This window comes from Pongo pygmaeus, chromosome 20 (genome assembly GCF_028885625.2).
Source record: "Pongo pygmaeus isolate AG05252 chromosome 20, NHGRI_mPonPyg2-v2.0_pri, whole genome shotgun sequence".
Taxonomy (NCBI): Eukaryota; Metazoa; Chordata; class Mammalia; order Primates; family Hominidae; genus Pongo; species Pongo pygmaeus.
The window spans coordinates 62,558,163-62,571,212 of record NC_072393.2 but is presented as its reverse complement, the minus strand read 5'-3'; the positions used below and the strand labels follow the sequence as shown (position 1 = coordinate 62,571,212).

The following is a 13,050-nucleotide window of genomic DNA, read 5'->3' as shown; positions in this document are numbered from 1 at the left end:
CCTCAGTCCAGCAGCCTGAAAATAGATGCTCCCGGGACCCACATGAACTTAGAAGAGGTCCTTGTCCCGGTTGGGTCGCAGATGAGACCACAGCCCTGGTCAAAACCTTCATTGCAGCCTTGTGAGACCCTGAGACAGAGGATCCAGCTGAGTCATATCTGGACTTAAACACCGAGATCACATGTTTTAACTGCCAACTTTGTGGTAATGTTGTAAACAGCAACAGACAACTAATACAAGTAGGTAAATATTGGTGGAGTGAATGCTCCAGCCACTTCTACAGCTGATTTACAGAGATTCATCTCTTCTTGAAACTGATTCTATAGGGTAAGTACAATTTTTCCTACTTTACAGATAAGAAATCAAAAGCCCATGGAGGCTGACATTTGTATAGTGTCACAAAAATCATTCGAAACAGCCAGAATTTGAACATAGGTCAGCATCAAAAACTTGAAGCCAGGCACAGTGGCTCACACCTGTAATTGCAGCACTTTGGGAGGCTGAGGCAAGAGGATCACTTGAGCCCAAGAGTTCAAAGACTAGCCTGGGCAAGATAATGAGATGTTTCTAAAAAATAAAAATATTGTTTCTAAACTTGGCTTTTCCCTTTGCCTTCCTTGTGGCTGTAACTTTACAAAGTGGGATATTTGTAACTGTTGTGGGTGGGGTAGGCAGCAGTGCCCAAGATAACTTACTGGACACAGGAGGGCATTGTGTATTTTTAGCTATATATAAGGTGATAGACCTTTAACGAGACTAACATAGTAATGTTTTGTTAACACAAATATTAATGGTGGTTTCCTTGGCCCCCTCCCCCCGCCCCTTTTTTTTTTTTTTTTTTTTTTTTTTTGAGACAGAGTCTCGCTCTGTTGCGCAGCCTGGAGTGCAGTGGCGCAATCTCGGCTCACTACAACCTCCGCCTCCTGGGTTCACGCCATTCTCCCACCTCAGCCTCCTGAGTAGCTGGGACTACAGGCGCCCACCACCACGCCCGGCTAATTTTTTGTATTTTTAGTAGAGATGGGGTTTCACCATGTTAGCCAGGATGGTCTCAATCTCCTGACCTCATGATGCGCCCGCCTTCACCTCACCAAGTGCTGGGATTACAGGCGTGAGCCACCGCGCCCAGCCTCCTTGCCCTGTCTTTATGTTAGATGAGCCCGTGTCCCATGTGGGAGAAAAGGTATCCTGAAGACAGACACTCTGATTCGGAAGGGCTAACTCTTCCCCCACTACTCCACCCATTCACCTCGTAAACCCTATCACATTGGTCCAATGTCCAAGTATTTTATAAACAAACACTCCCAGAACACGCAAGTATTTAAAAAGTATTCCTGCAAAGAAACCATAGGTTGAAGATAATGCATATACTATAAGCACAAATAAACTGCAGAGTTGACGTTCCTCCTATACCTGGTATAAACTTTATTAGCTCCATTGCAATGGGAGCAGAAAAGGGGGCATGCCAGTCCCTGTCTAATATATGCTGACAGGGAATGATGCTAAAACATTCCCCCTGTTTGAAAGGGTTGCTGGAGTTATAGATTTACACACACTACAGTGAGAGGCTCGTGGAAGGTGGTTGTATGGTAGAGGCAACATTTCAACTAGTAGAATGAACCCCAGAAATGGATTTCCTGGGTCTGAATGGCAGCTCTGCTACTTATTGGCTGTGCATTCTTTTTTTTGAGATGAAGTCTCGGTCTGTCACCCAGGCTGGAGTGCAGTGGCACGATCTCGGTTCACTGCAAGCTCCGCCTCCCAGGTTCGAGTGATTCTCCTGCCTCAGCCTGCCAAGTAGCTGGGATTACAGGCACGAACCACCACACTGGGCTAATTTTTGTATTTTTAGTAGAGACAGTGTTTCACCATGTTGGCCAGGTTGGTCTCGAACCACCGACCTCAAGTGTTCCACCTGCCTCAGCCTCCCAAAGTGCTGGGATTACAGGTGTGAGCCGCCACGCCCGGCCTTGCTGTGCATTGTTATTTTCTGCACCTCAATGTCCTCATCTGTAAGATAGAAGCAAAAAATATACTTACCTCTAAGGTGTTGTAAAGACCAAATAAGTTAATTCTTACTGCTTAGGACAGGGTATGGTATACAGTAAGGGCTGTGTTAGATTATCGTCATTCATCATCGTCATCATGGATGAGAGAAATAAATACAAGAGATCATAAGCACATTTTGGTAAGAATGCAAGAGTTTGCCACTCTTCTAGGAATAGACCGATGGTTCTGTAGCCATGGTAATAAGTAGCTACCTAGACAGGTTTAAATCCATTCAGTGGATCCAAGACAACTTACTTCAGTGAACATGCTTTTGCAAGCCAACCAACAGCTGCCCTTTGCATCGGAAATTCAGCCAGTTAGGAAGGGATGCACTCTGACGAACACACCTGTACCAATCAGCCTCACCTGAGTAACCACAGGCCAACTCACACCTTCAAGTTTCAGCCTCATTCCGTACCTCCCCAAATTCCTACCTACAAAGATCAGAAGTCTTCTCTACTCAGAGAGACTGTGGTAGACCAGCTTTTCATTACACTAAGGAATAAATTCGACTTTATGTTTATAGTTCAGATATTAAGTGACAGTAACACCATCCTTTGGTATTCAGGTATGTGCTTTAAAAAACCAGTACTTGGCCAGGCGTGGTGTCTCACATCTGTAATCCCAGCACTTTGGGAGGCCGAGGCAGGCAGATCACGAGGTCAAGAGATTGAGACCATCCTGGCCAACATGGTAAAACCCTGTCTCTACTAAAAGTACAAAAAATTAGCTGGGCGTGGTGGCAGGCGCCTGTAGTCCCAGCTACTTGGGAGACTAAGGCAGGAGAATGGTGTGAACCCGGGAGGCAGGGGTTGCAGTGAGCCAAGATCATGCCACTGCACTCCAGCTTGGGCAACAGAGCAAGACTCCATCTCAAAAAAACAAAAAACAAAAAACAAAACACAAAAACCAAACAAAAAAAACATCACTAGTTGTGGTACCCAAATTCAGGGGCCGCTTTTGAAGATCTAGGTCCTCCCAACCTCTCTGCTCCTAAACCATATCCCCAACTAGTTAAGAAAACCACTTAACAACTTTTCCAAATGCTCTGTGTTTATTTCATTCCCTCTATATGCTCTGAGGTAGGACTGACATTTCACAGATACTGAGTCCTATGACTTGAAGGTCTCTAGCCTTCAAATCCAGTAACCAAGGTATAGTGAACACAGAAGAATCACTACCATTGAGGGCTTTGTGAGAATCAGAAATCATTCTCCATCTTTGAGAAGGAACTCCCAGGGGCACAGCTTGCTCTGAGAAAACAGTGTTTAAAGTTCCTCCATCAGATGGGTGTGAGTGGGGCAGGTTTCCGTATCTTCAGTTTTTCCACCAGTACCGGTCATCTTCATCAAAAGAATGCCAACTACCATCAATTACGACTCGGGGCTTGAGCAGCTGCACTTCCTCCAGCAGCTTCCTTATTTGCACAGGGTACTGCCATTTCCACAGCCTGGGGAGGCAGAGAGAGGACTCGTTACTGAGACGTTGCTTTCGACTCTTCTCCCTTCTTCAAAATTCCTGGAAGCCTCACCAAGGATCTCAAACCTTTTCTTGTACTCTTAAGGAATGTGCCCCAAAGAGTTAAAGAAACCAATGACTAACAAATTATTGAGTTTGCAGGATGGCAGACAAGAAAAGAAACAGCTTGCTGAAACATGGAGACTCCCCCTCCACTTACGAAAGAACTGGCTGAAATCGGTTAGAAAAAGTACGGCAGACTGGAGTTTGCACAGAATGAGCTTGCTGATGTCACAGCCTGAATTTCTACCATGTTTTATACTAACTCTCCCTAAATTGGCACATGCAACCCATGAGGTAGCAGGAATAGATAATTATGCATGCCCAGTGACTTTCCAGATCTTCTCTTTTCTTCCAATCACCTACTAATCTCAGGATCTACTCCTTGAACCTTTTCTAAGAAAAATACTGCCTTGAAGCCAGCATGGGGAGACAGATTTGAGCTTGATTCCTGTCTCCTTGTGAGTTGACCTGCAATATAGGGCTTTTTTTCCCCCACAAATCTCCAATGTCATAGTATTGGCCTGTAGCACATCAGGCAGTGAGCCACTTTTGCTTGATAACCGTAGCATGTTCCCTATAGAATAAAAGTAATTCTCTTAATGTAAAGAAACTTGGACATGTCAGATACTATGCTGAGCTTTTAAAGACATCTGCTCCTTACAACAGTCCTAACGGTCCTAAGATGCAGGCATGATCCTTCAGTCCATCCATGAATTCCTTCCTCAGAGTCTCTGTGCCAGGTCCTGTTATAGGGTTTGGGAAGGTACAGTAAATTCTCCCTTAATGTCATTGATAGGTTCTTGGACTTTAAGCAAAACTACTACAGCAGATTCTCGAAGAACGTCATTTTCTTCAGAGTCATTGTTATAACAACGAGAAAACATTAGTTTCATTATATGTCGTTTTGCTTAAAGTCAGTTTCTAAGAAGGTATCAATGACATTAAATGAGGACTTCCCTTATAGGGATGCACAAGGCAAATTTCCCACCGTTACCAAGCTTATAGTCTACTAGAGGAGAAATAAACATATTTAAATAGATACATAGCACCGCCCCCATTTCACAGATGGGGAAACAGACCCATAATAGGTCAATCAGTAAATCCAGTTCTGACTTCTATCCTACTTCAACTACTAAGTCCCATAGTCACCACTGATCTTGTCAACGGCTATAGTGCCTCATAAGTCAAGGATACAAACACATTCTTTCAACAGCACTCCACTTTTTCAGCTCATTTTGTCACTGTAACAGTTCTGACCAAACCAAGACTCCCAGATTCATTGAGCCATGTTTCTCAATTCATCTTCCCCATCCTGTCTTCACTTTCCTCCTATGATTCCAGGGTCTACCACAGCCGCTCTTGACTTCCTCCTGGTTATACCCATGTGCCATAACTTGAACCCTGTATAAACTCAACTGCCATCCGCTGGACCATACTGAAGAACACAGTTACTCAATTGAGAAATTTTCTATTGATATAAATATACCACAAGGAAGTCGGGCATGGTGGCTCATGCCTGTCATCCAGCACTTTGGGAGGCTGAGGCTGGTGGATCATGAGGTCAGGAATTTGAGACCAGCCTGGTGAAAACTCGTCTCTACTAAAAATGTAAAAATTAGCTGGGCGTGGTGGCACGTACCTATAATCCCAGCGACTCGGGAGGCTGAGGCAGCAGAATTGCTTGAATCTGTGAGGCGGAGGTTGCAGTGAGCTAAGATTGCACCCCTGCACTCCAGCCTGGGCAACAGAGTGAGACTCCATCTCAAAAAACTTAAAATAAAATAAAATAAATATACCACAACCAACCTCAGATGGGCTATCAATGCTGCCAGCTGTATATTTCTCCGGTCAAGATTCTACTCCCTTCAAGTACTACTGTGTTCCTTCATGCTCAGGGATGTCTCTGAACTCCTGTCTATGAATATGAGGTCCTAAATGACAAATGCTTTTTCTACCACTAAACACTGAAGACATCAATGAACTGCCACTTTCTCATGAAAGAAACTTCTAGTCTTAAGAGATGGTCCTGAAGAACTTCTGTGAACTCCATCAACTCAGCCCTCCAGACTTGCACAAGGACTGAATGAGAGGGGAAGCTGAAATGTTGTGTGTGAGCTATTGAAGAAACTTTCTGCTAGGTGAACTGTTCAGTGCTGTTAAGTACATTCACACGGCTGTGCAACCATCACCACAACCATCTATCGCCAGAATTCTTCATCTTGCAAAACTAAAACTCTGCACCTATTACACAACTCCCCAACCCCTCACCCCAATCCTTTGGAAATCACCATTTTGTCTGTATGAATTTCACTCTTCTACGTACCTCATCAATGTAGAATCCTACAGTATTTGTCTTTTTAGGACTGGCTTATTCCACTTGGCATGTCAAGATTCCATCATGGAGCATGTGTCAGAATTTTAAGACTGAATACAATTCCACCGTAGGTATATACCACATTCTGTTTATCCTTTCATCCACGAATGCCTGGGTTACTTCCACCTCTTGGCTGTTATTGTGCATTTTGCTGCTATGAACATGGGTGTGAACGCTGAGATCTTGCTTTTAATTCTTTTGAGTACATACTCAGAAGATTGCTGGATCATACAGCAATTCTAGTTTTTTCAGCATAAATTTTTATAATGTTATTTCTGTGCCCTTCCCAACCCACCCAGAAGTGAACTCCATGATATCAGGCATCTGGCCTCTATCTCCCATATTCCTATATCTCCAGCATCCAGCACACTACACAGAATGTAGTGGGCACTCACCAATGGAGTAAAATCTGGTTCCCCAGCTATGACCTCAACTTTTCCCATAAACTGCTTCTCCACCAGCTAACAAGCCTGTAACAGAAGCAGGTCTGTACCTAAGACAATTGCTGGGGACTTACCCAATTATTTGTAGGTGAGACGTGGGACAGGCAAAGGCTGAACACAGCTTCATCATTCCTTTGGGACTGAAGTTATTCTGCACCAGGTTTAGACTGGTCAGGTGCTGGTTGCAGGAAAGGGCCAAGGAGAGTGCCTCACAACAATCAGAAGTCAATCCACATGCCTTCAACCTACAGGGTCAGGACACCCAGGAAATAACCCCAAAGATCAATGATGGACCCTCCATTCAACCTGTATGAATTTCACCTTGATACTTTTTCTTTGGAAAGAAAAAACAACAACAACAAAAAAAACAAAAAACTGGTGGGCTCTGCCTCCCAGTTTCTGGTTTAGTTGTTCTGACGAAAGACCCAAATTTTTTTTTTTTTTTTTTTGAGATGGCATTTCGCTCTTGTTGCCCAGGCTGAAATGCAGTGGTGCAATCTTGGCTCACTGCAACCTCTACCTCTGGGGTTGAGGCGATACTCCTGCCTTAGCCTCTGGAGTAGCTGGGGTTATGGGCGTGTGCTACCATGCCTGGCTAATTTTTTGTATTTTTAGTAGAAACAGGGTTTCATCATGTTGGCCAGGCTGGTCTTGAACTCCTGACCTCAGATGATCCACCTGCCTTGGCGTCCCAAAGTGCTGGAATTACAGGCATGAGCCACCATGCCTGGCCAAATATTTGCATTTCTAACGAGTTCCCAGGTGAGGCTACTGTGCTTGGTTCTCACTTTGAGAGATGGTGGGTAACTCAAATTATAGTTGTGGAAAACAATGAAACAAAGGCTGAGTGCGCCTGTAGCAAGGGAACACAACAAGGAACACAGACCTGCAGAGAAAGCAACACTGCACCTGAAGAAAGGTGAGAAGGCGGAAGGACATATTGACATATGCATTGACATAAAAAAATCACCTGTACACTGTGCTTGTGGAAAGAAGGGGACACATTTGAGAAACAAAGATGACTAAATGGCCAGAACAGAGTCCCAAACAGTGGTGAGAGCGGAGGCTGGGCACTTAGGTCATACTAAGGGTTTAGAATTTCATCTTAAGAGCAACAGAAAGCCAAGGGACCTCGTTGAATATAATAATGGCATTGTACAGGAGTGTTCTATTTTGAGGGGAGCACGCTGGTTATTTTGGGGCGGGATGTCAAAATCCGTAAGTTGCTATGAAATAGTTCACCAGATATACTAAAATACTAATGACTGTTTAAATTAGGTGGTGGGTATATAGGTTTTACACGTCCTAATCATTCTAGATTGGGAAAAAAAAATCCAAAATGCACAGACTGAGTCTTGCTCTATCGCTGAGGCTGGGGTGTGGTGGCACGATCTCGGCTCACTGTAACCTCCACCTCCCCGGTTCAAGTGATTCTCCTGACTCAGCCTCCTGAGTAGCTGGGATTCTAGGCACCTGCCACCATGCCTGATTTTATATTTTTAGTAGAGACGGGGTTTCATCATGTTGGCCAGTCTGGTCTCGAACTCCTGCCCTCAAGTGATCCACCGGCCTCAGCCTCCCAAAGTGCTGGGATTACAGCCACCGCACCCAGCTGGAATTCTTATGATAGAATAAAAAGTTAATGAGATGCAGCTCAAGTTGTTTTAGCCACCTATGGCTAGATGGTGAAATAAGATTGAATGCTTATTTTTCATTTTGCTTCTAAAATAATATCTAAGCATTTATAAAGACAAAACGTCCAGTAGGGAGGCTGAGGATAGAGGCAAGGGGGAGGTAAATCAGTGATGGTATAAAGTGCTGCACATGGATGATTGTGGGATTCCCGACGTGGAGGAAACTAACCTCTGATTAACATGTGTCAAATCTTTTGTTTTTTTGGAAACAGAGTCCTGCTCTGTTTCCCAGACTGGAGTGCAGTGGCACGATCTCGGTTCACTGCAACCTTCACCTCCCGGGTTCCAGCGATTCTCCTGCCTCGGCCTCCTGAGTAGCTGGGATTACAGGTGCCTGCCACCACGCCCAGCTAACTTTTGTATTTTTAGTAAAGATGGGGTTTTGCCATGTTGGTCACACTGATCTCAAACTCCTGATCTCAGGTGATCCACCCCCTTCGGCCTCCCACAGTGCTGGGATGACAGGCATGAGCCACCACACCCGGCCGTGCTTTGTTGTTACAGAAGGAAGTGTGTACTAGTGCAGATCATAGTTGGCTTCTTAATAGAAGATTTAGGGCTTTCCTAGTAAATGGTTTTATATTATTTGAAGGGATGGGGGTCGTTTGTTAAGCACCCAGTAGAACAAGGCAGGTGCGCATGTCTCCAGGGAATGAATTGTTGTGAAATTGTCTCAGGCGGTGGGGAAAACGAGTGGATCGGACGACTAACGCTGGGAAAACAAATTTACATCCATGACCCCTGACTGCACACGACAGCAACTCGCCATTGCCTGTTTTGATCCTGCAATTCTCAGCTACTGAAGTGCAGGTGCTGAGAGGGTGGAGAATGAGGTTCAGTAAAGCTTGGAGTGTTTGTAGGTGGACACACCCCAGAACAGAAGGCTAAGGGAGAGACTACATTTAAAAGACAGAAAAACAGGCCAGGCGCGGTGGCTCATGCCTGTAATCTCAGCACTTTGGGAGGCCGAGGCGGGCGGATCACGAGGTCAGGAGATTGAGACCGTCCTGGCTAACATGGTGAAACCCCATCTCTACTAAAAATACAAAAAATTAGCTGGGCTTGGTGGCAGGCACCTGTAGTCCCAACTACATGGGAGGCTGAGGCAGGAGAATGGCATGAACCCGGGAGGCGGAGCTTGCAGTGAGCTGAGATTGTGCCACTGCAATGCAGCCTGGATGACAGAGCGAGACTCCATCTAAAAAAAAAAAAAAGACAGAAAAAGCAAAATAGAACATGGAGCTAAAAGATGAGTGACGGTATTATAGAGTAAGACAAATAAGCCTTGATTTAATAAGAAATAAGATAAAGTTTAATAAAATCATAAAAATAAAACACAAAGCTAGATCAAAGGGGAACTAAAGAAGGGGCAGGACCACATAGAAAGAAGCTGAGGGGACAGAGAATCAAGGTGTGATGAGCTTGAAGAACAATGTGTGACTTCAAGAAGGAAAGGGGTCCCGGCCAGGTGCGGTGGCTCACGCCTGTCATCCCAGCATTTTGGGAGGCCGAGGCCGGCGGATCACTTGAGGTCAGAAGTTTAAAAGCAGCCTGGCCAACATGGTGAAACCCCGTCTCTACTAAATACACACAAAAAAATTAGCTGGGTGTGGTGGCAGGCGCCTGTAGTCCCAGCTACTCAGGAGGCTGAGGCTTGAACCTGGAAGGCGGAGGCTGCAGTGAGCCGAGATCGCGCCACTACACTCCAGCCTGGGTGACAGAGTAAGACTCCGTCTCAAAAAAAAAAAAAAAAAAAAAAAAAAAAGGAGGGGTGCCCAGATTAAAGCCTCTTACTCAACACAATGGGAGTGTGACCTCCCCTAGTGCCATGGAGGGTTATAAGCAGCACACATACAAGACTAGTGCATGGTCAGTGCTCACACATGGTAAACATTCCATTCTAGAGTAGTTCACAGTGCACTGCAGCCACCTCTACTAGCTTCCAGAATATTTCCATCACCCTAAAAGGAAACCCCATACCCATTCAGCTGCACCCCTTCTACTTCCCATTCCCTCTAGCCCAGGCAACCCCTCTACTTTGTGTATGAATTTGACTGTTTTGGGTATTTTATACAAATGGAATTATACACCATGTGACTTTTTGTGGCTGGCTTCTTTCACTCAGCACGACGTTTTCAAGGCTCATCCACGTGGTGGAACATACCAGCACTTTAACTTTTTTTTGAGATGGAGTCTCACTCTGTCACCCAGGCTGGAGTGCAGTGGTGCAGACTCAGCTCACTGCAACCTCCACCTCCTGGGTTCAAGTGATTCTCCTGCCTCGGCCTCCCGAGTAGCTGAGATTACAAGCATGCACTACCACACCTGGCTAATTTTTGTATTTTTAGTAGAGACAGGGTTTCCCCATGTTGGCCCAGCTGGTCTCGAACTCCTGACCTCAAGTGACCTGCCCACCTCGGCCTCCGAAAGTGCTGGCGTCACAGTCGTGAGCGTGAGCCCGTGCCCGGCCTCAGCACTTTCCTTTTTATGGCTGAACCATAGTCTACCATATTGGAGCTCTGTCTTAAGCCCCCGGGTGGTTCTGATGCTCACTGAAGTTTTAAGGACTACTCAGGTAATCACTTGCTTTCTGCCCATCTTTGTCTCTAGACTGTTCACACTACAACACAAAGGTTTTTTCACTTCCATACTTCCTCCATTTAGCACCAGGACTAGCACGCAGGGGTCGTTCAACTGGCAGTTGAGGGTTTTCTACCTCCAGACCTTGTTCCCAAGCATTTGCCACTTCATCCGTCTCATCCACAGGAGCCGAGTCAGAACTTACACCCAGATCTGTGGTGCTGCAAAGGTTGCACTCCATCTAACTTGAGGGACTCATGGAAACCAGATCATCATCATCCTTGTTCAAGCAACCTCATGCTGGGGTCCCCCACCTCCTCCCAGCCCGGCCGGCAAAGAGGTGCCCCAGGAAGTTACCCGAGTCTCGTCAGAACACTTTTCTTTTGCTTCAGTCCCTCGCACAGCGCAGCGACCCCACCGTCACCCAGGGCATTGTCCGTGAGATCCAGGCTCTTCAGGTGTCTGCTCCTCGAGATCACACAGGACAGACTCTCACAGCACGCGGCGGTGAGATGACACTTTATCAACCTGCAAGAGGCAGGAAATAGAGCGAGTCTGCTTCTCTCGAGGAAAGTGGAACAGCGGGAGAAGGTTCAGGAGCATTAACTGGAGTTTCCTTTATTCCTTCCTGATAGGCCGCCGTTTTTGCCCATTCCTGTGAACGGCTTAGACCATGTGGTATCTGTTGACTCGAGAGAGGGATGATAGTGGAGGGCGGGGAAAGTGTCTGGTGTGATTGAAGGTATGTTTCTTTTTTAATTAATTTAAGATGGAGTTTTGCTCTTGTTGCCCAGGCTGGAGTGCAGTGGTGTGATCTTGGCTCACCGCAACCTCCACCTCCCAGGTTCAAGCTATTCTCCCCTCCTCAGCCTCCCGAATAGCTGGGATTACAGGCACGCGCCACTGTGCCTAGCTAATTTTGTATTTTTAGTAGAGATCGGGTTTCTCCATGTTGGTAAAGCTGGTCTCAAACTCCTGACCTCAGGTGATCCGCCTGCCTCGGCCTCCCAAAGTGCTGGGATTACAGGCATGAGCCACCGCGCCCGGCCTATTTTTTATTTTTTTCAAGACAAAGTCTCACTCTGTTGCCCAGGCTGGAGTACAGTGGCACGATATCGGCTCACTGCAACCTCCACCTCCTGGGTTCAAGTGATTCTCCTGACTCAGCCTCCCGAGTAGCTGGGATTACAGGCGTGTGCCACCATGCCCAGCTAAAGGTATCTTTAAAAGAAATGATCACAGCAGAGTTTGCTTCCACTTGGAGATGAGGTCAAGATTCTCCACGGGGGAGGAGGAGAAACTGGAAAGACTCTGACAGAGCGAGATGGAGAGAAAAGGGGACAGAAGTTACTGAAGTACTGATAGGTCTGGAATCCAAAAGGGGAAGTTTAATGCTTCTATTCCTAGGAAAAATGGGGAAAATGGGGAAGATGGGGTGGGCGGCCCCAAAAATAACATCTGAATGGTTTATCGCAGGAGAAATGACCGAAATGGCCTCCAAGACTGTCTTCAGCTTGGGCGGCTAAGGGTAGGGTGATAGCACTGGGGCAGGGAGGGTCCATCCTCAGCAGCCATCGGGTCAAGAATAAAGAGGGATGCAGGCTGGGGGCAGTGGCTCCCGCCTATAATCCCAGCACTTTGGGAGGCCAAGGTGGGTCAATCACCTGAGGTCAGGAGTTCGAGACCAGCCTGGCCAACATGGTGAAACCCCGTCTCTACTAAAAATACAAAACAGTAGCTGGGCATGGTGGCAGGTGCCTGTAATCCCAGCTACTCTGGAGGCTGAGGCAGGAGAACTGCTTGAACCCAGGAGAGGGAGGCTGCAGGGAGCTGAGATTGCGCCATTGCACTCCAGCCTGGGCAACAAGAGAGAACCTCTGTCTCAAAAAAACAAAAACAAAACAAAACAAAAACCCCACCAAAACCAAACAAAACACACACACACAAAAACAAAACAAAGTGAAGCAAAAAACAAAAGAAAAAACAGATGCAGTTGTGAGGGCCAACCCTTGAAGGTCAGGGTGGGGGTGACCCAATCTTATATGAATGGTGATGAAGAGATCCAGATAATCTCCCAGCACTTAAATGCCGTCTCAAAAAAACAATGTCTCTAATTGACTAAAATTAAGATTCTACACCATGCAGAAGTAGGGCTTGAAACAATTAAAATGAATGATAGAATTAATACTTGGGGGCACTCAGAAGTTTGTGAACTAGAATCCATACCAAAGTCCTTTATTTTATTCTTGGGAAGAGAGATCTCAAAATGATACCCCATTTGTGGTCCATTAATTCTACCTTCGTAATGAATAAGCAAATGCTACCAAGTATACGAGGGTTTACAATGAAATCATTTATGCTCATGATGAAAACACTAGATATAAGGTAC

The 13,050-nt window shown here is 45.9% G+C and overlaps 1 protein-coding gene across 1 annotated transcript in view; it reads right to left on the bottom strand.

Annotated features, from left to right (window-relative positions):
• Positions 1–3,366: 3,366 nt before the first annotated feature.
• NLRP5 (NLR family pyrin domain containing 5) overlaps positions 3,367–13,050 on the bottom strand; it is a 61,931-nt gene continuing 52,247 nt past the window's right edge. Inside the window, 3 exon segments of the mRNA XM_054465503.1 lie at positions 3,367–3,499; positions 6,462–6,632; positions 11,019–11,189. Of these exon segments, the coding sequence (XP_054321478.1) occupies positions 3,367–3,499; positions 6,462–6,632; positions 11,019–11,189 (475 nt within the window).